Source organism: Phyllobates terribilis, unplaced genomic scaffold (assembly GCF_046119375.1).
Source record: "Phyllobates terribilis strain yellow unplaced genomic scaffold, ASM4611937v1 Scaffold_11__3_contigs__length_659146591, whole genome shotgun sequence".
NCBI classification, from domain to species: Eukaryota; Metazoa; Chordata; class Amphibia; order Anura; family Dendrobatidae; genus Phyllobates; species Phyllobates terribilis.
Genome location: NW_027362771.1, coordinates 651,911,615 through 651,939,512, shown reverse-complemented (window position 1 = coordinate 651,939,512; position 27,898 = coordinate 651,911,615). Strand labels below are relative to the sequence as shown.

At 53.6% G+C, this 27,898-nt stretch overlaps 2 protein-coding genes across 6 annotated transcripts in view; both read right to left on the bottom strand.

Moving 5' to 3' along the window:
* The window catches only part of LOC141167189 (phospholipid scramblase 1-like), a 477,203-nt gene that overhangs the window by 342,357 nt on the left and 106,948 nt on the right, over positions 1-27,898 (bottom strand). The gene's annotated exons all lie outside the window — the stretch shown is intronic.
* Positions 1-27,898, bottom strand: part of LOC141167188 (phospholipid scramblase 1-like) — a 152,387-nt gene that overhangs the window by 17,640 nt on the left and 106,849 nt on the right. For both annotated transcript variants that reach the window (XM_073654612.1, XM_073654613.1), the window contains exons 5-6: positions 24,744-24,925; positions 23,180-23,341 (exon numbers count right to left, since the gene is read on the bottom strand). In XM_073654612.1, coding sequence (XP_073510713.1) covers positions 23,180-23,341; positions 24,744-24,925 — 344 coding nt within the window. The remainder of the gene's footprint in view (positions 1-23,179; positions 23,342-24,743; positions 24,926-27,898) is intronic.

Here is a 27,898-nt window from a genome sequence, read left to right as displayed (position 1 = left end):
ATCACTCTGCAGGGGGTGAGGTCATAGCTCCCTTCTGTCTGTATCACTCTGCAGGGGGTGGGGTCATAGCTCCCTTCTGTCTGTATCTCTCTGCAGGGGGTGAGGTCATAGCTCCCTTCTATCTGTATCACTCTGCAGGGGGTGAGGTCATAGCTCCCTTCTATCTGTATCACTCTGCAGGGGGTGAGGTCATAGCTCCCTTCTATCTGTATCACTCTGCAGGGGGTGGGGTCATAGCTCCCTTCTATCTGTATCACTCTGCAGGGGGTGGGGTCATAGCTCCCTTCTGTCTGTATCACTCTGCAGGGGGTGAGGTCATAGCTCCCTTCTGTCTGTATCACTCTGCAGGGGGTGAGGTCATAGCTCCCTTCTATCTGTATCACTCTGCAGGGGGTGAGGTCATAGCTCCCTTCTATCTGTATCACTCTGCAGGGGGTGAGGTCATAGCTCCCTTCTATCTGTATCACTCTGCAGGGGGTGGGGTCATAGCTCCCTTCTATCTGTATCACTCTGCAGGGGGTGAGGTCATAGCTCCCTTCTGTCTGTATCACTCTGCAGGGGGTGAGGTCATAGCTCCCTTCTATCTGTATCACTCTGCAGGGGGTGGGGTCATAGCTCCCTTCTATCTGTATCACTCTGCAGGGGGTGAGGTCATAGCTCCCTTCTGTCTGTATCACTCTGCAGGGGGTGAGGTCATAGCTCCCTTCTATCTGTATCATTCTGCAGGGGGTGAGGTCATAGCTCTCTTCTGTCTGTATCACTCTGCAGGGGGCGGGGTCATAGCTCCCTTCTATCTGTATCACTCTGCAGGGGGTGGGGTCATAGCTCCCTTCTATCTGTATCACTCTGCAGGGGGGGGGTCATAGCTCCCTTCTATCTGTATCACTCTGCAGGGGGGGGGTCATAGCTCCCTTCTATCTGTATCACTCTGCAGGGGGTGAGGTCATAGCTCCCTTCTGTCTGTATCACTCTGCAGGGGGTGGGGTCATAGCTCCCTTCTGTCTGTATCACTCTGCAGGGGGTGAGGTCATAGCTCTCTTCTGTCTGTATCACTCTGCAGGGGGTGAGGTCATAGCTCCCTTCTATCTGTATCATTCTGCAGGGGGTGAGGTCATAGCTCCCTTCTGTCTGTATCACTCTGCAGGGGGTGAGGTCATAGCTCCCTTCTATCTGTATCACTCTGCAGGGGGTGAGGTCATAGCTCCCTTCTGTCTGTATCACTCTGCAGGGGGTGAGGTCATAGCTCCCTTCTGTCTGTATCACTCTGCAGGGGGTGGGGTCATAGCTCCCTCCTATCTGTATCACTCTGCAGGGGGTGAGGTCATAGCTCCCTTCTATCTGTATCACTCTGCAGGGGGTGAGGTCATAGCTCCCTTCTATCTGTATCATTCTGCAGGGGGTGAGGTCATAGCTCCCTTCTGTCTGTATCACTCTGCAGGGGGTGAGGTCATAGCTCCCTTCTATCTGTATCACTCTGCAGGGGGTGAGGTCATACCTCCCTTCTGTCTGTATCACTCTGCAGGGGGTGAGGTCATAGCTCCCTTCTGTCTGTATCACTCTGCAGGGGGTGAGGTCATAGCTCCCTTCTGTCTGTATCACTCTGCAGGGGGTGAGGTCATAGCTCCCTTCTGTCTGTATCACTCTGCAGGGGGTGAGGTCATAGCTCTCTTCTATCTGTATCACTCTGCAGGGGGTGAGGTCATAGCTCCCTTCTGTCTGTATCACTCTGCAGGGGGTGAGGTGATAGCTCCCTCCTATCTGTATCACTCTGCAGGGGGTGAGGTCATAGCTCCCTTCTATCTGTATCACTCTGCAGGGGGTGAGGTCATAGCTCCCTTCTGTCTGTATCACTCTGCAGGGGTGAGGTCATAGCTCCCTTCTGTCTGTATCACTCTGCAGGGGGTGAGGTCATAGCTCCATTCTATCTGTATCACTCTGCAGGGGGCGGGGTCATAGCTCCCTTCTGTCTGTATCACTCTGCAGGGGGTGAGGTCATAGCTCCCTTCTATCTGTATCACTCTGCAGGGGGTGAGGTCATAGCTCCCTTCTATCTGTATCACTCTGCAGGGGGTGAGGTCATACCTCCCTTCTGTCTGTATCACTCTGCAGGGGTGAGGTCATAGCTCCCTTCTATCTGTATCACTCTGCAGGGGGTGAGGTCATAGCTCCCTTCTGTCTGTATCACTCTGCAGGGGGTGAGGTCATAGCTCCCTTCTGTCTGTATCACTCTGCAGGGGGTGGGGTCATAGCTCCCTTCTGTCTGTATCACTCTGCAGGGGGTGAGGTCATAGCTCCCTTCTGTCTGTATCACTCTGCAGGGGGTGAGGTCATAGCTCTCTTCTGTCTGTATCACTCTGCAGGGGGTGAGGTCATAGCTCTCTTCTGTCTGTATCACTCTGCAGGGGGTGAGGTCATAGCTCCCTTCTGTCTGTATCACTCTGCAGGGGGTGAGGTCATAGCTCCCTTCTGTCTGTATCACTCTGCAGGGGGTGAGGTCATAGCTCCCTTCTATCTGTATCACTCTGCAGGGGGTGAGGTCATAGCTCCCTTCTATCTGTATCACTCTGCAGGGGGTGAGGTCATAGCTCCCTTCTGTCTGTATCACTCTGCAGGGGGTGGGGTCATAGCTCCCTTCTGTCTGTATCACTCTGCAGGGGGTGAGGTCATAGCTCCCTTCTGTCTGTATCACTCTGCAGGGGGTGAGGTCATAGCTCTCTTCTGTCTGTATCACTCTGCAGGGGGTGAGGTCATAGCTCTCTTCTGTCTGTATCACTCTGCAGGGGGTGAGGTCATAGCTCCCTTCTGTCTGTATCACTCTGCAGGGGGTGAGGTCATAGCTCCCTTCTATCTGTATCACTCTGCAGGGGGTGAGGTCATAGCTCCCTTCTGTCTGTATCATTCTGCAGGGGGTGAGGTCATAGCTCCCTTCTGTCTGTATCACTCTGCAGGGGGTGAGGTCATAGCTCCCTTCTGTCTGTATCACTCTGCAGGGGGCGCGGTCATAGCTCCCTTCTATCTGTATCACTCTGCAGGGGGTGAGGTCATAGCTCCCTTCTATCTGTATCACTCTGCAGGGGGTGAGGTCATAGCTCCCTTCTGTCTGTATCACTCTGCAGGGGGTGGGGTCATAGCTCCCTTCTATCTGTATCACTCTGCAGGGGGTGAGGTCATAGCTCCCTTCTATCTGTATCACTCTGCAGGGGGTGAGGTCATAGCTCCCTTCTGTCTGTATCACTCTGCAGGGGGTGGGGTCATAGCTCCCTTCTATCTGTATCACTCTGCAGGGGGTGAGGTCATAGCTCCCTTCTATCTGTATCACTCTGCAGGGGGTGAGGTCATAGCTCTCTTCTGTCTGTATCACTCTGCAGGGGGTGGGGTCATAGCTCCCTTCTGTCTGTATCACCCTGCAGGGGGTGGGGTCATAGCTCCCTTCTGTCTGTATCACTCTGCAGGGGGCGAGGTCATAGCTCCCTTCGGTCTGTATCACTCTGCAGGGGGTGGGGTCATAGCTCCCTTCTGTCTGTATCACTCTGCAGGGGGTGGGGTCATAGCTCCCTTCTGTCTGTATCACTCTGCAGGGGGTGAGGTCATAGCTCCCTTCTATCTGTATCACTCTGCAGGGGGTGAGGTCATAGCTCCCTTCTGTCTGTATCACTCTGCAGGGGGTGAGGTCATAGCTCCCTTCTATCTGTATCACTCTGCAGGGGGTGAGGTCATAGCTCCCTTCTGTCTGTATCACTCTGCAGGAGGTGAGGTCATAGCTCCCTTCTGTCTGTATCACTCTGCAGGGGGTGAGGTCATAGCTCCCTTCTGTCTGTATCACTCTGCAGGGGGCGGGGTCATAGCTCCCTTCTGTCTGTATCACTCTGCAGGGGGTGAGGTCATAGCTCCCTTCTGTCTGTATCACTCTGCAGGGGGCGGGGTCATAGCTCCCTTCTGTCTGTATCACTCTGCAGGGGGTGGGGTCATAGCTCCCTTCTGTCTGTATCACTCTGCAGGGGGTGAGGTCATAGCTCCCTTCTGTCTGTATCACTCTGCAGGGGGTGAGGTCATAGCTCCCTTCTGTCTGTATCACTCTGCAGGGGGTGAGGTCATAGCTCCCTTCTGTCTGTATCACTCTGCAGGGGGTGGGGTCATAGCTCCCTTCTATCTGTATCTCTCTGCAGGGGGTGGGGTCATAGCTCCCTTCTGTCTGTATCTCTCTGCAGGGGGTGGGGTCATAGCTCCCTTCTGTCTGTATCACTCTGCAGGGGGTGGGGTCATAGCTCCCTTCTGTCTGTATCTCTCTGCAGGGGGTGGGGTCATAGCTCCCTTCTGTTTGTATCACTCTGCAGGGGGTGAGGTCATAGCTCCCTTCTGTCTGTATCACTCTGCAGGGGGTGAGGTCATAGCTCCCTTCTGTCTGTATCACTCTGCAGGGGGTGAGGTCATAGCTCCCTTCTGTCTGTATCACTCTGCAGGGGGTGAGGTCATAGCTCCCTTCTGTCTGTATCACTCTGCAGGGGGTGGGGTCATAGCTCCCTTCTATCTGTATCTCTCTGCAGGGGGTGGGGTCATAGCTCCCTTCTGTCTGTATCTCTCTGCAGGGGGTGGGGTCATAGCTCCCTTCTGTCTGTATCACTCTGCAGGGGGTGGGGTCATAGCTCCCTTCTGTCTGTATCTCTCTGCAGGGGGTGGGGTCATAGCTCCCTTCTGTCTGTATCTCTCTGCAGGGGGTGGGGTCATAGCTCCCTTCTGTCTGTATCTCTCTGCAGGGGGTGGGGTCATAGCTCCCTTCTGTTTGTATCACTCTGCAGGGGGTGAGATCATAGCTCCCTTCTGTCTGTATCACTCTGCAGGGGGTGGGGTCATAGCTCCCTTCTGTCTGTATCACTCTGCAGGGGGTGAGGTCATAGCTCCCTTCTGTCTGTATCACTCTGCAGGGGGTGAGGTCATAGCTCCCTTCTGTCTGTATCTCTCTGCAGGGGGTGGGGTCATAGCTCCCTTCTGTCTGTATCACTCTGCAGGAGGTGAGGTCATAGCTCCCTTCTGTCTGTATCACTCTGCAGGGGGTGAGGTCATAGCTCCCTTCTGTCTGTATCACTCTGCAGGGGGCGGGGTCATAGCTCCCTTCTGTCTGTATCACTCTGCAGGGGGTGAGGTCATAGCTCCCTTCTGTCTGTATCACTCTGCAGGGGGTGAGGTCATAGCTCCCTTCTGTCTGTATCACTCTGCAGGGGGTGAGGTCATAGCTCCCTTCTATCTGTATCACTCTGCAGGGGGTGAGGTCATAGCTCCCTTCTGTCTGTATCACTCTGCAGGGGGTGAGGTCATAGCTCCCTTCTGTCTGTATCACTCTGCAGGGGGTGAGGTCATCGCTCCCTTCTGTCTGTATCACTCTGCAGGGGGTGAGGTCATAGCTCCCTTCTGTCTGTATCACTCTGCAGGGGGTGAGGTCATAGCTCCCTTCTGTCTGTATCACTCTGCAGGGGGTGAGGTCATAGCTCCCTTCTGTCTGTATCACTCTGCAGGGGGCGAGGTCATAGCTCCCTTCTATCTGTATCACTCTGCAGGGGGTGGGGTCATAGCTCCCTTCTATCTGTATCACTCTGCAGGGGGTGAGGTCATAGCTCCCTTCTATCTGTATCACTCTGCAGGGGGTGGGGTCATAGCTCCCTTCTATCTGTATCACTCTGCAGGGGGTGAGGTCATAGCTCCCTTCTGTCTGTATCACTCTGCAGGGGGTGAGGTCATAGCTCCCTTCTGTCTGTATCACTCTGCAGGAGGTGAGGTCATAGCTCCCTTCTGTCTGTATCTCTCTGCAGGGGGTGAGGTCATAGCTCCCTTCTATCTGTATCACTCTGCAGGGGGGGGTCATAGCTCCCTTCTGTCTGTATCACTCTGCAGGGGGCGGGGTCATAGCTCCCTTCTGTCTGTATCACTCTGCAGGGGGCGGGGTCATAGCTCCCTTCTGTCTGTATCACTCTGCAGGAGGTGAGGTCATAGCTCCCTTCTGTCTGTATCTCTCTGCAGGGGGTGGGGTCATAGCTCCCTTCTGTCTATCACTCTGCAGGGGGTGAGGTCATAGCTCCCTTCTATCTGTATCACTCTGCAGGGGGCGGGGTCATAGCTCCCTTCTATCTGTATCACTCTGCAGGGGGTGAGGTCATAGCTCCCTTCTGTCTGTATCTCTCTGCAGGGGGTGAGGTCATAGCTCCCTTCTGTCTGTATCACTCTGCAGGGGGTGAGGTCATAGCTCCCTTCTGTCTGTATCACCCTGCAGGGGGTGAGGTCATAGTTCCCTTCTGTCTGTATCACTCTGCAGGGGGTGAGGTCATAGCTCCCTTCTATCTGTATCACTCTGCAGGGGGTGAGGTCATAGCTCTCTTCTGTCTGTATCACTCTGCAGGGGGTGAGGTCATAGCTCCCTTCTATCTGTATCACTCTGCAGGGGGTGAGGTCATAGCTCTCTTCTGTCTGTATCACTCTGCAGGGGGCGGGGTCATAGCTTTCTTCTGTCTGTATCACTCTGCAGGGGGTGGGGTCATAGCTCCCTTCTATCTGTATCACTCTGCAGGGGGTGAGGTCATAGCTCCCTTCTATCTGTATCACTCTGCAGGGGGTGAGGTCATAGCTCTCTTCTGTCTGTATCACTCTGCAGGGGGTGAGGTCATAGCTCCCTTCTATCTGTATCACTCTGCAGGGGGTGAGGTCATAGCTCTCTTCTGTCTGTATCACTCTGCAGGGGGCGGGGTCATAGCTTTCTTCTGTCTGTATCACTCTGCAGGGGGTGGGGTCATAGCTCCCTTCTATCTGTATCACTCTGCAGGGGGCGGGGTCATAGCTCCCTTCTGTCTGTATCACTCTGCAGGGGGTGGGGTCATAGCTCCCTTCTATCTGTATCACTCTGCAGGGGGTGGGGTCATAGCTCCCTTCTATCTGTATCACTCTGCAGGGGGTGAGGTCATAGCTCCCTTCTATCTGTATCACTCTGCAGGGGGTGGGGTCATAGCTCTCTTCTGTCTGTATCTCTCTGCAGGGGGAGGGGTCATAGCTCCCTTCTGTCTGTATCACTCTGCAGGGGGCGGGGTCATAGCTCCCTTCTGTCTGTATCACTCTGCAGGGGGTGAGGTCATAGCTCCCTTCTGTCTGTATCACTCTGCAGGGGGTGAGGTCATAGCTCCCTTCTGTCTGTATCACTCTGCAGGGGGTGAGGTCATAGCTCCCTTCTGTCTGTATCACTCTGCAGGGGGTGAGGTCATAGCTCCCTTCTGTCTGTATCCCCCTGCAGGGGGTGGGGTCATAGCTCCCTTCTGTCTGTATCACTCTGCAGGGGGTGAGGTCATAGCTCCCTTCTGTCTGTATCACTCTGCAGGGGGTGAGGTCATAGCTCCCTTCTGTCTGTATCACTCTGCAGGGGGTGAGGTCATAGCTCCCTTCTATCTGTATCACTCTGCAGGGGGTGAGGTCATAGCTCCCTTCTATCTGTATCACTCTGCAGGGGGCGGGGTCATAGCTCCCTTCTATCTGTATCACTCTGCAGGGGGTGGGGTCATAGCTTCCTTCTGTCTGTATCACTCTGCAGGGGGTGAGGTCATAGCTCCCTTCTGTCTGTATCACTCTGCAGGGGGTGGGGTCATAGCTCCCTTCTATCTGTATCACTCTGCAGGGGGTGAGGTCATAGCTCCCTTCTGTCTGTATCACTCTGCAGGGGGTGAGGTCATAGCTCCCTTCTATCTGTATCACTCTGCAGGGGGTGGGGTCATAGCTCCCTTCTATCTGTATCACTCTGCAGGGGGTGGGGTCATAGCTTCCTTCTGTCTGTATCACTCTGCAGGGGGTGAGGTCATAGCTCCCTTCTGTCTGTATCACTCTGCAGGGGGTGGGGTCATAGCTCCCTTCTATCTGTATCACTCTGCAGGGGGTGAGGTCATAGCTCCCTTCTGTCTGTATCACTCTGCAGGGGGTGAGGTCATAGCTTCCTTCTATCTGTATCACTCTGCAGGGGGTGAGGTCATAGCTCTCTTCTGTCTGTATCACTCTGCAGGGGGCGGGGTCATAGCTTTCTTCTGTCTGTATCACTCTGCAGGGGGTGGGGTCATAGCTCCCTTCTATCTGTATCACTCTGCAGGGGGTGAGGTCATAGCTCCCTTCTATCTGTATCACTCTGCAGGGGGTGAGGTCATAGCTCCCTTCTGTCTGTATCACTCTGCAGGGGGCGGGGTCATAGCTCCCTTCTGTCTGTATCACTCTGCAGGGGGTGAGGTCATAGCTCCCTTCTATCTGTATCACTCTGCAGGGGGTGGGGTCATAGCTCCCTTCTGTCTGTATCTCTCTGCAGGGGGAGGGGTCATAGCTCCCTTCTGTCTGTATCACTCTGCAGGGGGCGGGGTCATAGCTCCCTTCTGTCTGTATCACTCTGCAGGGGGCGGGGTCATAGCTCCCTTCTGTCTGTATCACTCTGCAGAGGGCGAGGTCATAGCTCCCTTCTATCTGTATTACTCTGCAGGGGGTGGGGTCATAGCTCCCTTCTGTCTGTATCTCTCTGCAGGGGGAGGGGTCATAGCTCCCTTCTGTCTGTATCACTCTGCAGGGGGCGGGGTCATAGCTCCCTTCTGTCTGTATCACTCTGCAGGGGGCGGGGTCATAGCTCCCTTCTGTCTGTATCACTCTGCAGAGGGCGAGGTCATAGCTCCCTTCTGTCTGTATCACTCTGCAGGGGGTGAGGTCATAGCTCCCTTCTGTCTGTATCACTCTGCAGGGGGTGAGGTCATAGCTCCCTTCGGTCTGTATTACTCTGCAGGGGGTGGGGTCAAAGCTCCCTTCTGTCTGTATCACTCTGCAGGGGGCGGGGTCATAGCTCCCTTCTGTCTGTATCACTCTGCAGGGGGTGAGGTCATAGCTCCCTTCTATCTGTATCACTCTGCAGGGGGTGAGGTCATAGCTCCCTTCTGTCTGTATCACTCTGCAGGGGGTGAGGTCATAGCTCCCTTCTGTCTGTATCACTCTGCAGGGGGTGAGGTCATAGCTCCCTTCTGTCTGTATCACTCTGCAGGGGGCGGGGTCATAGCTCCCTTCTGTCTGTATCACTCTGCAGGGGGTGGGGTCATAGCTCCCTTCTATCTGTATCACTCTGCAGGGGGTGGGGTCATAGCTCCCTTCTATCTGTATCACTCTGCAGGGGGTGAGGTCATAGCTCCCTTCTGTCTGTATCACTCTGCAGGGGGTGGGGTCATAGCTCCCTTCTGTCTGTATCACTCTGCAGGGGGCGGGGTCATAGCTCCCTTCTGTCTGTATCACTCTGCAGGGGGTGAGGTCATAGCTCCCTTCTATCTGTATCACTCTGCAGGGGGTGAGGTCATAGCTCCCTTCTGTCTGTATCACTCTGCAGGGGGTGGGGTCATAGCTCCCTTCTATCTGTATCACTCTGCAGGGGGTGGGGTCATAGCTCCCTTCTATCTGTATCACTCTGCAGGGGGTGAGGTCATAGCTCCCTTCTGTCTGTATCACTCTGCAGGGGGTGGGGTCATAGCTCCCTTCTGTCTGTATCACTCTGCAGGGGGTGGGGTCATAGCTCCCTTCTGTCTGTATCACTCTGCAGGGGGTGAGGTCATAGCTCCCTTCTATCTGTATCACTCTGCAGGGGGTGAGGTCATAGCTCCCTTCTGTCTGTATCACTCTGCAGGGGGTGAGGTCATAGCTCCCTTCTATCTGTATCACTCTGCAGGGGGTGGGGTCATAGCTCCCTTCTATCTGTATCACTCTGCAGGGGGCGGGGTCATAGCTCCCTTCTATCTGTATCACTCTGCAGGGGGTGGGGTCATAGCTCCCTTCTATCTGTATCACTCTGCAGGGGGCGGGGTCATAGCTCCCTTCTATCTGTATCACTCTGCAGGGGGTGAGGTCATAGCTCCCTTCTATCTGTATCACTCTGCAGGGAGTGAGGTCATAGCTCCCTTCTGTCTGTATCACTCTGCAGGGGGTGGGGTCATAGCTCCCTTCTGTCTGTATCACTCTGCAGGGGGTGGGGTCATAGCTCTCTTCTGTCTGTATCACTCTGCAGGGGGTGAGGTCATAGCTCCCTTCTGTCTGTATCACTCTGCAGGGGGTGGGGTCATAGCTCCCTTCTATCTGTATCACTCTGCAGGGGGTGAGGTCATAGCTCCCTTCTATCTGTATCACTCTGCAGGGGGTGAGGTCATAGCTCCCTTCTGTCTGTATCACTCTGCAGGGGGTGGGGTCATAGCTCCCTTCTGTCTGTATCACTCTGCAGGGGGTGAGGTCATAGCTCCCTTCTGTCTGTATCACTCTGCAGGGGGTGGGGTCATAGCTCCCTTCTATCTGTATCACTCTGCAGGGGGTGAGGTCATAGCTCCCTTCTGTCTGTATCACTCTGCAGGGGGTGGGGTCATAGCTCCCTTCTGTCTGTATCACTCTGCAGGGGGTGGGGTCATAGCTCCCTTCTGTCTGTATCACTCTGCAGGGGGTGGGGTCATAGCTCCCTTCTATCTGTATCACTCTGCAGGGGGCGAGGTCATAGCTCCCTTCTATCTGTATCACTCTGCAGGGGGTGGGGTCACAGCTCCCTTCTGTCTGTATCACTCTGCAGGGGGTGGGGTCATAGCTCCCTTCTGTCTGTATCACTCTGCAGGGGGTGGGGTCATAGCTCTCTTCTGTCTGTATCACTCTGCAGGGGGTGAGGTCATAGCTCCCTTCTGTCTGTATCACTCTGCAGGGGGCGGGGTCATAGCTCCCTTCTGTCTGTATCACTCTGCAGGGGGCGGGGTCATAGCTCCCTTCTGTCTGTATCACTCTGCAGGGGGTGAGGTCATAGCTCCCTTCTGTCTGTATCACTCTGCAGGGGGCGGGGTCATAGCTCCCTTCTGTCTGTATCACTCTGCAGGGGGTGAGGTCATAGCTCCCTTCTATCTGTATCACTCTGCAGGGGGTGAGGTCATAGCTCCCTTCTGTCTGTATCACCCTGCAGGGGGTGGGGTCATAGGTCCCTTCTGTCTGTATCACTCTGCAGGGGGTGAGGTCATAGCTCCCTTCGGTCTGTATCACTCTGCAGGGGGTGAGGTCATAGCTCCCTCCTATCTGTATCACTCTGCAGGGGGTGGGGTCATAGCTCCCTTCTGTCTGTATCACTCTGCAGGGGGTGAGGTCATAGCTCCCTTCTATCTGTATCACTCTGCAGGGGGTGAGGTCATAGCTCCCTTCTGTCTGTATCACTCTGCAGGGGATGAGGTCATAGCTCCCTTCTGTCTGTATCACTCTGCAGGGGGTGAGGTCATAGCTCCCTTCTGTCTGTATCACTCTGCAGGGGGTGGGGTCATAGCTCCCTTCTATCTGTATCACTCTGCAGGGGGTGGGGTCATATCTCCCTTCTGTCTGTATCTCTCTGCAGGGGGTGGGGTCATAGCTCCCTTCTATCTGTATCACTCTGCAGGGGGCGGGGTCATAGCTCCCTTCTGTCTGTATCACTCTGCAGGGGGTGAGGTCATAGCTCCCTTCTATCTGTATCTCTCTGCAGGGGGTGGGGTCATAGCTCCCTTCTGTCTGTATCACTCTGCAGGGGGTGAGGTCATAGCTCCCTTCTATCTGTATCTCTCTGCAGGGGGTGGGGTTATAGCTCCCTTCTGTCTGTATCACTCTGCAGGGGGTGGGGTCATAGCTCCCTTCTATCTGTATCACTCTGCAGGGGGTGAGCTCATAGCTCCCTTCTGTCTGTATCACTCTGCAGGGGGTGAGGTCATAGCTCCCTTCTGTCTGTATCACTCTGCAGGGGGTGAGGTCATAGCTCCCTTCTATCTGTATCACTCTGCAGGGGGTGAGGTCATAGCTCCCTTCTGTCTGTATCACTCTGCAGGGGGTGAGGTCATAGCTCTCTTCTGTCTGTATCACTCTGCAGGGGGTGAGGTCATAGCTCCCTTCTATCTGTATCACTCTGCAGGGGGTGAGGTCATAGCTCCCTTCTGTCTGTATCACTCTGCAGGGGGTGAGGTCATAGCTCCCTTCTATCTGTATCACTCTGCAGGGGGTGAGGTCATAGCTCCCTTCTGTCTGTATCACTCTGCAGGGGGTGAGGTCATAGCTCCCTTCTATCTGTATCACTCTGCAGGGGGTGGGGTTATAGCTCCCTTCTGTCTGTATCACTCTGCAGGGGGTGAGGTCATAGCTCCCTTCTGTCTGTATCACTCTGCAGGGGGTGAGGTCATAGCTCTCTTCTGTCTGTATCACTCTGCAGGGGGTGAGGTCATAGCTCCCTTCTATCTGTATCACTCTGCAGGGGGTGAGGTCATAGCTCCCTTCTGTCTGTATCACTCTGCAGGGGGTGAGGTCATAGCTCCCTTCTGTCTGTATCACTCTGCAGGGGGTGAGGTCATAGCTCCCTTCTGTCTGTATCACTCTGCAGGGGGTGAGGTCATAGCTCCCTTCTATCTGTATCACTCTGCAGGGGGTGGGGTCATAGCTCCCTTCTATCTGTATCACTCTGCAGGGGGTGAGGTCATAGCTCCCTTCTATCTGTATCTCTCTGCAGGGGGTGGGGTCATAGCTCCCTTCTGTCTGTATCACTCTACAGGGGGTGGGGTCATAGCTCCCTTCTATCTGTATCACTCTGCAGGGGGTGAGGTCATAGCTCCCTTCTATCTGTATCACTCTGCAGGGGGTGAGGTCATAGCTCCCTTCTGTCTGTATCACTCTGCAGGGGGTGAGGTCATAGCTCCCTTCTATCTGTATCACTCTGCAGGGGGTGAGGTCATAGCTCCCTTCTGTCTGTATCACTCTGCAGGGGGTGAGGTCATAGCTCCCTTCTGTCTGTATCACTCTGCAGGGGGTGGGGTTATAGCTCCCTTCTATCTGTATCTCTCTGCAGGGGGTGGGGTCATAGCTCCCTTCTATCTGTATCACTCTGCAGGGGGTGGGGTCATACCTCCCTTCTGTCTGTATCACTCTGCAGGGGGGGGGTCATAGCTCCCTTCTATCTGAATCACTCTGCAGGGGGTGAGGTCATAGCTCCCTTCTATCTGTATCACTCTGCAGGGGGTGGGGTTATAGCTCCCTTCTATCTGTATCTCTCTGCAGGGGGTGGGGTTATAGCTCCCTTCTATCTGTATCACTCTGCAGGGGGTGGGGTCATAGCTCCCTTCTATCTGTATCACTCTGCAGGGGGTGGGGTCATAGCTCCCTTCTGTCTGTATCACTCTGCAGGGGGTGAGGTCATAGCTCCCTTCTGTCTGTATCACTCTGCAGGGGGTGAGGTCATAGCTCCCTTCTGTCTGTATCACTCTGCAGGGGGTGAGGTCATAGCTCCCTTCTGTCTGTATCACTCTGCAGGGGGTGAGGTCATAGCTCCCTTCTGTCTGTATCACTCTGCAGGGGGTGAGGTCATAGCTCCCTTCTATCTGTATCACTCTGCAGGGGGTGGGGTCATAGCTCCCTTCTATCTGTATCACTCTGCAGGGGGTGAGGTCATAGCTCCCTTCTATCTGTATCTCTCTGCAGGGGGTGGGGTCATAGCTCCCTTCTGTCTGTATCACTCTACAGGGGGTGGGGTCATAGCTCCCTTCTATCTGTATCACTCTGCAGGGGGTGAGGTCATAGCTCCCTTCTATCTGTATCACTCTGCAGGGGGTGAGGTCATAGCTCCCTTCTGTCTGTATCACTCTGCAGGGGGTGAGGTCATAGCTCCCTTCTATCTGTATCACTCTGCAGGGGGTGAGGTCATAGCTCCCTTCTGTCTGTATCACTCTGCAGGGGGTGAGGTCATAGCTCCCTTCTGTCTGTATCACTCTGCAGGGGGTGGGGTTATAGCTCCCTTCTATCTGTATCACTCTGCAGGGGGTGAGGTCATAGCTCCCTTCTGTCTGTATCACTCTGCAGGGGGTGAGGTCATAGCTCCCTTCTATCTGTATCACTCTGCAGGGGGTGAGGTCATAGCTCCCTTCTATCTGTATCACTCTGCAGGGGGTGAGGTCATAGCTCCCTTCTATCTGTATCTCTCTGCAGGGGGTGGGGTCATAGCTCCCTTCTATCTGTATCACTCTGCAGGGGGTGGGGTCATAGCTCCCTTCTGTCTGTATCACTCTGCAGGGGGGGGGTCATAGCTCCCTTCTATCTGAATCACTCTGCAGGGGGTGAGGTCATAGCTCCCTTCTATCTGTATCACTCTGCAGGGGGTGGGGTTATAGCTCCCTTCTATCTGTATCTCTCTGCAGGGGGTGGGGTTATAGCTCCCTTCTATCTGTATCACTCTGCAGGGGGTGGGGTTATAGCTCCCTTCTGTCTGTATCACTCTGCAGGGGGTGGGGTCATAGCTCCCTTCTGTCTGTATCACTCTGCAGGGGGTGGGGTTATAGCTCCCTTCTATCTGTATCTCTCTGCAGGGGGTGGGGTTATAGCTCCCTTCTATCTGTATCACTCTGCAGGGGGTGGGGTTATAGCTCCCTTCTGTCTGTATCACTCTGCAGGGGGTGGGGTCATAGCTCCCTTCTGTCTGTATCACTCTGCAGGGGGTGGGGTCATAGCTCCCTTCTGTCTGTATCACTCTGCAGGGGGCGGGGTCATAGCTCCCTTCTGTCTGTATCACTCTGCAGGGGGTGAGGTCATAGCTCCCTTCTGTCTGTATCACTCTGCAGGGGGTGAGGTCATAGCTCTCTTCTGTCTGTATCACTCTGCAGGGGGTGAGGTCATAGCTCTCTTCTGTCTGTATCACTCTGCAGGGGGAGGGGTCATAGCTCCCTTCTATCTGTATCACTCTGCAGGGGGTGAGGTCATAGCTCCCTTCTGTCTGTATCACTCTGCAGGGGGTGAGGTCATAGCTCTCTTCTGTCTGTATCACTCTGCAGGGGGTGGGGTCATAGCTCTCTTCTGTCTGTATCACTCTGCAGGGGGTGAGGTCATAGCTCTCTTCTGTCTGTATCACTCTGCAGGGGGTGAGGTCATAGCTCCCTTCTGTCTGTATCACTCTGCAGGGGGTGAGGTCATAGCTCTCTTCTGTCTGTATCACTCTGCAGGGGGTGGGGTCATAGCTCTCTTCTGTCTGTATCACTCTGCAGGGGGTGGGGTCATAGCTCCCTTCTATCTGTATCACTCTGCAGGGGGTGAGGTCATAGCTCTCTTCTGTCTGTATCACTCTGCAGGGGGTGAGGTCATAGCTCCCTTCTATCTGTATCACTCTGCAGGGGGTGAGGTCATAGCTCCCTTCTATCTGTATTACTCTGCAGGGGGTGAGGTCATAGCTCCCTTCTATCTGTATTACTCTGCAGGGGGTGAGGTCATAGCTCCCTTCTATCTGTATTACTCTGCAGGGGGTGGGGTCATAGCTCCCTTCTGTCTGTATCACTCTGCAGGGGGTGAGGTCATAGCTCCCTTCTGTCTGTATCACTCTGCAGGGGGTGAGGTCATAGCTCCCTTCTATCTGTATCACTCTGCAGGGGGTGAGGTCATAGCTCCCTTCTGTCTGTATCACTCTGCAGGGGGTGAGGTCATAGCTCCCTTCTATCTGTATCACTCTGCAGGGGGTGAGGTCATAGCTCCCTTCTGTCTGTATCACTCTGCAGGGGGTGGGGTCATAGCTCCCTTCTGTCTGTATCACTCTGCAGGGGGTGAGGTCATAGCTCCCTTCTATCTGTATCACTCTGCAGGGGGTGGGGTTATAGCTCCCTTCTATCTGTATCTCTCTGCAGGGGGTGGGGTCATAGCTCCCTTCTGTCTGTATCACTCTGCAGGGGGTGGGGTTATAGCTCCCTTCTGTCTGTATCACTCTGCAGGGGGTGAGGTCATAGCTCCCTTCTGTCTGTATCACTCTGCAGGGGGTGGGGTCATAGCTCCCTTCTATCTGTATCACTCTGCAGGGGGTGAGGTCATAGCTCCCTTCTGTCTGTATCACTCTGCAGGGGGTGAGGTCATAGCTCCCTTCTATCTGTATCACTCTGCAGGGGGTGAGGTCATAGCTCCCTTCTGTCTGTATCACTCTGCAGGGGGTGAGGTCATAGCTCCCTTCTGTCTGTATCACTCTGCAGGGGGTGGGGTCATAGCTCCCTTCTGTCTGTATCACTCTGCAGGGGGTGGGGTTATAGCTCCCTTCTGTCTGTATCACTCTGCAGGGGGTGAGGTCATAGCTCCCTTCTGTCTGTATCACTCTGCAGGGGGTGGGGTCATAGCTCCCTTCTATCTGTATCACTCTGCAGGGGGTGAGGTCATAGCTCCCTTCTGTCTGTATCACTCTGCAGGGGGTGAGGTCATAGCTCCCTTCTATCTGTATCACTCTGCAGGGGGTGAGGTCATAGCTCCCTTCTGTCTGTATCACTCTGCAGGGGGTGGGGTCATAGCTCCCTTCTGTCTGTATCACTCTGCAGGGGGTGAGGTCATAGCTCCCTTCTATCTGTATCACTCTGCAGGGGGTGGGGTCATAGCTCCCTTCTGTCTGTATCACTCTGCAGGGGGTGAGGTCATAGCTCCCTTCTGTCTGTATCACCCTGCAGGGGGTGAGGTCATAGCTCCCTTCTATCTGTATCACTCTGCAGGGGGTGAGGTCATAGCTCCCTTCTGTCTGTATCACTCTGCAGGGGGTGAGGTCATAGCTCCCTTCTGTCTGTATCACTCTACAGGGGGTGGGGTCATAGCTCCCTTCTGTCTGTATCACTCTGCAGGGGGCGGGGTCATAGCTCCCTTCTGTCTGTATCACTCTGCAGGGGGTGGGGTCATAGCTCCCTTCTGTCTGTATCACTCTGCAGGGGGTGAGGTCATAGCTCCCTTCTGTCTGTATCACTCTGCAGGGGGTGGGGTCATAGCTCCCTTCTGTCTGTATCACTCTACAGGGGGTGGGGTCATAGCTCCCTTCTATCTGTATCACTCTGCAGGGGGTGGGGTCATAGCTCCCTTCTATCTGTATCTCTCTGCAGGGGGTGGGGTCATAGCTCCCTTCTGTCTGTATCACTCTACAGGGGGTGAGGTCATAGCTCTCTTCTGTCTGTATCACTCTACAGGGGGTGAGGTCATAGCCCCCTTCTATCTGTATCACTCTGCAGGGGGTGAGGTCATAGCTCCCTTCTATCTGTATCACTCTGCAGGGGGTGGGGTCATAGCTCCCTTCTGTCTGTATCACTCTACAGGGGGTGGGGTCATAGCTCCCTTCTATCTGTATCACTCTGCAGGGGGTGAGGTCATAGCTCCCTTCTATCTGTATCACTCTGCAGGGGGTGAGGTCATAGCTCCCTTCTGTCTGTATCACTCTGCAGGGGGTGAGGTCATAGCTCCCTTCTGTCTGTATCACTCTGCAGGGGGTGGGGTCATAGCTCCCTTCTGTCTGTATCACTCTGCAGGGGGTGAGGTCATAGCTCCCTTCTATCTGTATCACTCTGCAGGGGGTGAGGTCATAGCTCCCTTCTGTCTGTATCACTCTGCAGGGGGTGAGGTCATAGCTCCCTTCTGTCTGTATCACTCTGCAGGGGGTGGGGTCATAGCTCCCTTCTATCTGTATCACTCTGCAGGGGGTGAGGTCATAGCTCCCTTCTATCTGTATCACTCTGCAGGGGGTGGGGTCATAGCTCCCTTCTGTCTGTATCACTCTGCAGGGGGTGGGGTCATAGCTCCCTTCTATCTGTATTACTCTGCAGGGGGTGGGGTCATAGCTCCCTTCTGTCTGTATCTCTCTGCAGGGGGTGAGGTCATAGCTCCCTTCTATCTGTATCACTCTGCAGGGGGTGAGGTCATAGCTCCCTTCTGTCTGTATCACTCTGCAGGGGGTGAGGTCATAGCTCCCTTCTATCTGTATCACTCTGCAGGGGGTGGGGTCATAGCTCCCTTCTGTCTGTATCACTCTGCAGGGGGTGGGGTCATAGCTCCCTTCTATCTGTATTACTCTGCAGGGGGTGGGGTCATAGCTCCCTTCTGTCTGTATCTCTCTGCAGGGGGTGAGGTCATAGCTCCCTTCTATCTGTATCACTCTGCAGGGGGTGGGGTCATAGCTCCCTTCTATCTGTATCACTCTGCAGGGGGTGAGGTCATAGCTCCCTTCTGTCTGTATCACTCTGCAGGGGGTGGGGTCATAGCTCCCTTCTGTCTGTATCACTCTGCAGGGGGTGAGGTCATAGCTCCCTTCTGTCTGTATCACTCTGCAGGGGGTGGGGTCATAGCTCCCTTCTATCTGTATTACTCTGCAGGGGGTGGGGTCATAGCTCCCTTCTGTCTGTATCTCTCTGCAGGGGGTGAGGTCATAGCTCCCTTCTATCTGTATCACTCTGCAGGGGGTGAGGTCATAGCTCCCTTCTGTCTGTATCACTCTGCAGGGGGTGAGGTCATAGCTCCCTTCTATCTGTATTACTCTGCAGGGGGTGGGGTCATAGCTCCCTTCTGTCTGTATCACTCTGCAGGGGGTGAGGTCATAGCTCCCTTCTATCTGTATTACTCTGCAGGGGGTGGGGTCATAGCTCCCTTCTGTCTGTATCACTCTGCAGGGGGTGGGGTCATAGCTCCCTTCTATCTGTATCACTCTGCAGGGGGTGGGGTCATAGCTCCCTTCTGTCTGTATCACTCTGCAGGGGGTGGGGTCATAGCTCCCTTCTATCTGTATTACTCTGCAGGGGGTGGGGTCATAGCTCCCTTCTGTCTGTATCTCTCTGCAGGGGGTGAGGTCATAGCTCCCTTCTATCTGTATCACTCTGCAGGGGGTGAGGTCATAGCTCCCTTCTGTCTGTATCACTCTGCAGGGGGTGGGGTCATAGCTCCCTTCTATCTGTATCACTCTGCAGGGGGTGAGGTCATAGCTCCCTTCTGTCTGTATCACTCTGCAGGGGGTGAGGTCATAGCTCCCTTCTGTCTGTATCACTCTGCAGGGGGCGGGGTCATAGCTCCCTTCTATCTGTATCACTCTGCAGGGGGTGAGGTCATAGCTCCCTTCTATCTGTATTACTCTGCAGGGGGTGAGGTCATAGCTCCCTTCTATCTGTATTACTCTGCAGGGGGTGGGGTCATAGCTCCCTTCTGTCTGTATCACTCTGCAGGGGGTGAGGTCATAGCTCCCTTCTGTCTGTATCACTCTGCAGGGGGTGAGGTCATAGCTCCCTTCTGTCTGTATCACTCTGCAGGGGGTGGGGTCATAGCTCCCTTCTGTCTGTATTACTCTGCAGGGGGTGGGGTCATAGCTCCCTTCTGTCTGTATCACTCTGCAGGGGGTGGGGTCATAGCTCCCTTCTATCTGTATTACTCTGCAGGGGGTGGGGTCATAGCTCCCTTCTGTCTGTATCTCTCTGCAGGGGGTGAGGTCATAGCTCCCTTCTATCTGTATCACTCTGCAGGGGGTGAGGTCATAGCTCCCTTCTGTCTGTATCACTCTGCAGGGGGTGAGGTCATAGCTCCCTTCTATCTGTATTACTCTGCAGGGGGTGGGGTCATAGCTCCCTTCTGTCTGTATCACTCTGCAGGGGGTGAGGTCATAGCTCCCTTCTATCTGTATCACTCTGCAGGGGGTGAGGTCATAGCTCCCTTCTGTCTGTATCACTCTGCAGGGGGTGGGGTCATAGCTCCCTTCTATCTGTATCACTCTGCAGGGGGTGGGGTCATAGCTCTCTTCTGTCTGTATCACTCTGCAGGGGGTGGGGTCATAGCTCCCTTCTGTCTGTATCACTCTGCAGGGGGTGGGGTCATAGCTCCCTTCTGTCTGTATCACTCTGCAGGGGGTGAGGTCATAGCTCCCTTCTATCTGTATCACTCTGCAGGGGGTGGGGTCATAGCTCCCTTCTGTCTGTATCACTCTGCAGGGGGTGAGGTCATAGCTCCCTTCTATCTGTATCACACTGCAGGGGGTGGGGTCATAGCTCCCTTCTGTCTGTATCACTCTGCAGGGGGTGGGGTCATAGCTCCCTTCTGTCTGTATCACTCTGCAGGATGTGGGGTCATAGCTCCCTTCTGTCTGTATCACTCTGCAGGGGGTGGGGTCATAGCTCCCTTCTGTCTGTATCACTCTGCAGGGGGCGGGGTCATAGCTCCCTTCTGTCTGTATCACTCTGCAGGGGGTGAGGTCATAGCTCCCTTCTGTCTGTATCACTCTGCAGGGGGTGGGGTCATAGCTCCCTTCTGTCTGTATCACTCTGCAGGATGTGGGGTCATAGCTCCCTTCTGTCTGTATCACTCTGCAGGGGGTGAGGTCATAGCTCCCTTCTGTCTGTATCACTCTGCAGGGGGTGAGGTCATAGCTCCCTTCTGTCTGTATCACTCTGCAGGATGTGGGGTCATAGCTCCCTTCTGTCTGTATCACTCTGCAGGGGGTGAGGTCATATCTCCCTTCTGTCTGTATCACTCTGCAGGGGGTGAGGTCATAGCTCCCTTCTGTCTGTATCACTCTGCAGGGGGTGAGGTCATAGCTCCCTTCTGTCTGTATCACTCTGCAGGGGGTGAGGTCATAGCTCCCTTCTATCTGTATCACTCTGCAGGGGGTGGGGTCATAGCTCCCTTCTGTCTGTATCACTCTGCAGGGGGTGAGGTCATAGCTCCCTTCTATCTGTATCACTCTGCAGGGGGTGGGGTCATAGCTCCCTTCTGTCTGTATCACTCTGCAGGGGGTGAGGTCATAGCTCCCTTCTATCTGTATCACTCTGCAGGGGGTGAGGTCATAGCTCCCTTCTGTCTGTATCACTCTGCAGGGGGCGGGATCATAGCTCCCTTCTGTCTGTATCACTCTGCAGGGGGTGAGGTCATAGCTCCCTTCTGTCTGTATCACTCTGCAGGGGGTGAGGTCATAGCTCTCTTCTATCTGTATCACTCTGCAGGGGGTGGGGTCATAGCTCCCTTCCGTCTGTATCACTCAGCAGGGGGCGGGGTCATAGCTCCCTTCTGTCTGTATCACTCTGCAGGGGGTGAGGTCATAGCTCTCTTCTATCTGTATCACTCTGCAGGGGGTGAGGTCATAGCTCCCTTCTGTCTGTATCACTCTGCAGGGGGCGGGGTCATAGCTCCCTTCTGTCTGTATCACTCTGCAGGATGTGGGGTCATAGCTCCCTTCTATCTGTATCACTCTGCAGGGGGTGAGGTCATAGCTCCCTTCTATCTGTATCACTCTGCAGGGGGTGAGGTCATAGCTCCCTTCTGTCTGTATCACTCTGCAGGGGGTGAGGTCATAGCTCCCTTCTGTCTGTATCACTCTGCAGGATGTGGGGTCATAGCTCCCTTCTATCTGTATCACTCTGCAGGGGGTGAGGTCATAGCTCCCTTCTATCTGTATCACTCTGCAGGGGGTGAGGTCATAGCTCCCTTCTATCTGTATCACTCTGCAGGGGGTGGGGTCATAGCTCCCTTCTATCTGTATCACTCTGCAGGGGGTGAGGTCATAGCTCCCTTCTATCTGTATCACTCTGCAGGGGGTGGGGTCATAGCTCCCTTCTGTCTGTATCACTCTGCAGGGGGTGAGGTCATAGCTCCCTTCTGTCTGTATCACTCTGCAGGGGGTGAGGTCATAGCTCCCTTCTGTCTGTATCACTCTGCAGGGGGCGGGGTCATAGCTCCCTTCTGTCTGTATCACTCTGCAGGATGTGGGGTCATAGCTCCCTTCTATCTGTATCACTCTGCAGGGGGTGAGGTCATAGCTCCCTTCTATCTGTATCACTCTGCAGGGGGTGAGGTCATAGCTCCCTTCTGTCTGTATCACTCTGCAGGATGTGGGGTCATAGCTCCCTTCTATCTGTATCACTCTGCATGGGGTGAGGTCATAGCTCCCTTCTATCTGTATCACTCTGCAGGGGGTGGGGTCATAGCTCCCTTCTATCTGTATCACTCTGCAGGGGGTGGGGTCATAGCTCCCTTCTATCTGTATCACTCTGCAGGGGGTGAGGTCATAGCTCCCTTCTGTCTGTATCACTCTGCAGGGGGTGAGGTCATAGCTCCCTTCTGTCTGTATCACTCTGCAGGGGGTGGGGTCATAGCTCTCTTCTATCTGTATCTCTCTGCAGGGGGTGGGGTCATAGCTCCCTTCTATCTGTATCACTCTGCAGGGGGCGGGGTCATAGCTCCCTTCTATCTGTATCACTCTGCAGGGGGTGGGGTCATAGCTCCCTTCTGTCTGTATCACTCTGCAGGGGGTGAGGTCATAGCTCCCTTCTATCTGTATCACTCTGCAGGGGGTGGGGTCATAGCTCCCTTCTGTCTGTATCACTCTGCAGGGGGTGAGGTCATAGCTCCCTTCTGTCTGTATCACTCTGCAGGGGGTGAGGTCATAGCTCCCTTCTATCTGTATCACTCTGCAGGGGGTGAGGTCATAGCTCCCTTCTGTCTGTATCACTCTGCAGGGGGTGGGGTCATAGCTCCCTTCTATCTGTATCACTCTGCAGGGGGCGGGGTCATAGCTCCCTTCTGTCTGTATCACTCTGCAGGGGGTGAGGTCATAGCTCCCTTCTATCTGTATCACTCTGCAGGGGGTGGGGTCATAGCTCCCTTCTGTCTGTATCACTCTGCAGGGGGTGAGGTCATAGCTCCCTTCTGTCTGTATCACTCTGCAGGGGGTGAGGTCATAGCTCCCTTCTGTCTGTATCACTCTGCAGGGGGTGAGGTCATAGCTCCCTTCTGTCTGTATCACTCTGCAGGGGGTGAGGTCATAGCTCCCTTCTATCTGTATCACTCTGCAGGGGGTGAGGTCATAGCTCCCTTCTATCTGTATCACTCTGCAGGGGGTGAGGTCATAGCTCCCTTCTATCTGTATCACTCTGCAGGGGGTGAGGTCATAGCTCCCTTCTGTCTGTATCACTCTGCAGGGGGTGAGGTCATAGCTCCCTTCTGTCTGTATCACTCTGCAGGGGGTGGGGTCATAGCTCCCTTCTATCTGTATCACTCTGCAGGGGGCGGGGTCATAGCTCCCTTCTGTCTGTATCACTCTGCAGGGGGTGGGGTCATAGCTCCCTTCTATCTGTATCACTCTGCAGGGGGTGAGGTCATAGCTCCCTTCTATCTGTATCACTCTGCAGGGGGTGAGGTCATAGCTCCCTTCTATCTGTATCACTCTGCAGGGGGTGGGGTCATAGCTCCCTACTGTCTGTATCACTCTGCAGGGGGTGAGGTCATAGCTCCCTTCTGTCTGTATCACTCTGCAGGGGGTGAGGTCATAGCTCCCTTCTATCTGTATCACTCTGCAGGGGGTGGGGTCATAGCTCCCTTCTCTCTGTATCACTCTTCTGGGGGAGGGGCACACAGAGTATACTATGTGACTTACCTCAAAAGTGACATTGCCAAAGATACTGTTCTGGAATCTTGGTCCCAGGATGATCAGAGTCACCTCTTTGGAAGAATTCAAGATGGACAGGTGGGTGACCATCAAGTTATTATGCACCTTGACAAATCCAACTGCACTTCCTGGGGGACATTGCACCTCCATCTACAGGAGGAAGAACATGGTGTCAGGAGAAATTGCTGTGACCATCAGAGGGCGCCATACATTAGGTGCCAGATCTTGTGCTGCCCCATGTGGTGGTCCCGCAGGAGGTAGTATCAAATGCTCCGCCCTCCGATGTAATAAACAAGACTGTTCGTTGTGTATCTCTGGATGACTAGGTCGGTGCTGGGGGAGGGTGAGCTGCCCTGACACCCAGATCACAGTCCTGCCCTGACACCCAGGTCACAGTCCTGCCCTGACACCCAGATCATAGTCCTGCCCTGACACCCAGGTCACAGTCTTGCCCTGACACCCAGATCACAGTCCTGCCCTGACACCCAGATCATAGTCCTGCCCTGACACCCAGATCATAGTCCTGCCCTGACACCCAGGTCACAGTCTTGCCCTGACACTCAGATCACAGTCCTGCCCTGACACCCAGATCATAGTCCTGCCCTGACACCCAGATCATAGTCCTGCCCTGACACCCAGATCATAGTCCTGCCCTGACACCCAGGTCACAGTCTTGCCCTGACACCCAGATCATAGTCCTGCCCTGACACCCAGATCATAGTCCTGCCCTGACACCCAGGTCACAGTCCTGCCCTGACACCCAGATCATAGTCCTGCCCTGACACCCAGATCATAGTCCTGCCCTGACTCCCAGGTCACAGTCTTGCCCTGACACCCAGATCATAGTTCAGCCCTGACACCCAGATCATAGTCCTGCCCTGACACCCAGATCATAGTCCTGCCCTGACACCCAGGTCACAGTCTTGCCCTGACACCCAGATCACAGTCCTGCCCTGACACCCAGATCATAGTCCTGCCCTGACACCCAGATCATAGTCCTGCCCTGACACCCAGGTCACAGTCTTGCCCTGACACCCAGATCACAGTCCTGCCCTGACACCCAGATCATAGTCCTGCCCTGACACCCAGATGATAGTCCTGCCCTGACACCCAGATCATAGTCCTGCCCTGACACCCAGATCATAGTCCTGCCCTGACACCCAGGTCACAGTCTTGCCCTGACACCCAGATCATAGTCCTGCCCTGACACCCAGATCATAGTCCTGCCCTGACACCCAGGTCACAGTCCTGCCCTGACACCCAGATCATAGTCCTGCCCTGACACCCAGATCATAGTCCTGCCCTGACACCCAGGTCACAGTCTAGCCCTGACACCCAGATCATAGTCCAGCCCTGACACCCAGATCATAGTCCTGCCCTGACACCCAGATCATAGTCCTGCCCTGACACCCAGGTCACAGTCTTGCCCTGACACCCAGATCACAGTCCTGCCCTGACACCCAGATCATAGTCCTGCCCTGACATCCAGATCACAGTCCTGCCCTGACACCCAGATCACAGTCCTGCCATGCTGAGTATGTGTAACCCTCACCTCCCGGGTACAGATGCAGCCGCAGCTCTCCAGCAGTTGCAGGACCTCATTGCCGCTGTTGTCCTTAATCTTCACGTCATAGAGAGGTCCACAGCACTCAACATCCTGAAACGCCTGGAATAGTCGCTGACCAACATGGTTCAACACATCATAGGTGCAGTTACGACCTTGCGACACCGTGACTGGAGGAAAAAACACAAGGATGGATCAGTACCAGAACTCCGAGGACTGCTCACATGAGACAGGTAGGACCGTATTCATGGACAGCACCCACTGTAGAAGACACACACATGGCCAAACCAGAGAAGACAACCGATCAGGAGAGGTCCTTCCTCTAAGCAGGGATCCCCAGCCTGAGGCTTGCGGGCTCATGATGTGTGGCTCGCGGCTGTCTGCCAGCTTTGGGTATTTTCAGCAGGTCTAGCAAGGCGCTATGAAGATCAGGTTTCTGGTGGTGACATTTGTGAGTAGCCACTCACTGAAGAACAGATCTGGATACTGGCCTTGAGTGTGCAGAAATAAATTATGGTATCCTGGAGATAGAATGATTCTGCCAGTGAGATGTGATTGAGTAATGGAAGAGGTTGATGCAAGAATACGAGGGCATGTTGGGAACCGTTGAATACAAGTATATTGTCTTAATGTGATTTCTGTGGAGAAGCTTTGGTTGTCACTATACCAATAATGGGGACTCTAAGTGTCACCAGGAGCTGGATGTCACAACTTGGGAGGGAAGATGGCTCTGGATGTGGCTCACAACCCTCTTTCAGAGCTGAATGTGGCTCTCGAGATAAGTAAGGTTGGGGACCTCTGCTCTGCTCTAGAGATTAGTGATGTGTATGGAGACCACCAGCCTGGAAGCAAAGCATCAAACACTACCATAGACCAGGGTACTAGACAAATGGAAACCATGAGAGGCACTAATCCATTAGAATGCAGGACTAACCCAACAAAACCATAGAACACCAGCGAATATAACACTAGACTGCAGGACTATACTGTAAGAGCTATAACATCTATGTACTCTTATTACAGGCCAGGAGGCCAACAGGAACTCAGAATCATGGTGAGAGGTAGTTACTGGGACTACAGAAAGGGTCATTCCCCACTGTAAGTATTTGATCACCTACCAACCAGCAAGAATTCTGGCTCTCACAGACCTGTTAGTTTTTCTTTAAGAAGCCCTCCTACTCTGCACTCATTACCTGTATTAATTGCACCTTTTTGAATTTGTTACCTGTATAAAAGACACCTGTCCACACAGTCAATCACACTCCAACCTCTCCACCATGGCCAAGACCAAAGAGCTGTTTAAGGACACCAGAGACAAAATTGTAGACCTGCACAAGACTGGGATGAGCTACAGGACAATAGGCAAGCAGCTTGGTGAGAAGGCAACAACTGTTGGTACAATTATTAGAAAATGGAAGAAACACAAGATGATTGTCAATCTTCCTCGGTCTGGGGCTCCATGCAAGATCTCGCCTCGTGGGGTAAGGATGATTCTGAGAAAGGTCAGGAATCAGCCCAGAACTACATGGGAGGACCTGGTCAAAAACCTGAAGAGAGCTGGGACCACAGTCTCAAACATTACAATTAGTAACACACTACGTCATCATGGGTTAAAATCCTGCAGGGCACGCAAGGTCCTGCTGCTCACACCAGCACATGTCCAGGCCAGTTTGAAGTTCGCCAATGACCATTTGGATGATCCAGAGAAGGCATGGGAGAAGGTCATGTGGTCAGATGAGACCAAAATAGAACTTTTTGGTATCGACTCCACTCACCGTGTTTGGAGGTAGAAGAAGGAAGAGCACAACCCCAAGAACACCATCCCAACCGTGAAGCATGGTGGAGGAAACCTCATACTTTGGGGTGCTTTTCTGGGAACAGGATGACTGCATCGTGTTGAAGGGAGGACGGATGGGGTCATGTATTTAGAGATTTTGGCCAAAAACTTCCTTCTCTCAGTAAGAGCATTGAAGATGGGTCATGGATGGGTCTTCCAGCATGACAACAACCAGAAACACACAGCCAGGGCAACTAAGGAGTGGCTCCGTAAGAAGCATTTCAAGGTCCTGGAGTGACCTAGCCAGTCTCCAGAGCTGAACTCAATAAAAAATCTTCGGAGGGAGCTGAAACTCAATGTTGCCCAGCGACAGTCCCGAAACCTGAAAGATCTGGAGAAGATCTGTATGGAGGAGGGGGCCAAAATCCCTGCTGCAGTGTGTGCAAACCTTGTCAAGAACTACAGGAAACGTCTGACCTCTGTAATGGTAACAAAGGTTTTATCTGCACCAAATATTAAATTCTGCTTTTCTATTGTATAAAAATACTTATTTCCAGGGCTGTGGAGTTGGAGCTCATTTTGGTGGAGTATAAAATGGACCGACTCCGACTCCTGAAATATATAATACATTGGGTGCAGTCGTTCAATGCAGTTTGTGAGGAATATTTTTCCTTAAGAATTTGGGAAAGTTCTGAAATGTTCTATAAATGTCTATTCTATTCCTGATCTCAGGACTTTTAGCTGAGATGAATCTGTGCTTCAGTAAATTTATCACTTAACCATGAGCCGCGCATGAGGGAGCGGGAGCCGTGGAGTCGGAGTCATGGAAATTGAGGCGTTGTAGTCGGTGGTTTTGCTTACCGACTCCACAGCCCTGCTTATTTCAAGCAATAAAATGCAAATTAATTATGTAACAATCATACAATGTGATTTTCTGATTTTCTTTTGAGATTCCGTCTCTCACAGGTGAAGTGACCTACGATAAAATTACAGATCTCTCCATTCTTTATAGGTGGGAAAACTTGCAATAAGGGTAGAGAATCAAATACTTATTTTCTACACTGTATATACAGATGGGCTACACGATGGGAAGGTGTTCACATATTGGGGTCGGCCAGAAATGAGCGTCATCCATAAACCCTTTCTCCTAGCTTCAAAGAAACAGAAAACCAAATTTATCCGGAGACGTTTTGGTATTTTTGTTAGTTCTCCCTGTGTATTTTATAACTCTTTTGCTTATTTATGTGTCATGTTATTTTTCTCTTTTTATGCCTTTTCTTTTAAGTTCTGCACCTTTTATATTAAAACTTAAAACTTTAATAAGTTGGGTCCTTCTGTGCTGTAAAGAATCCTTAGCCTTTCAGAG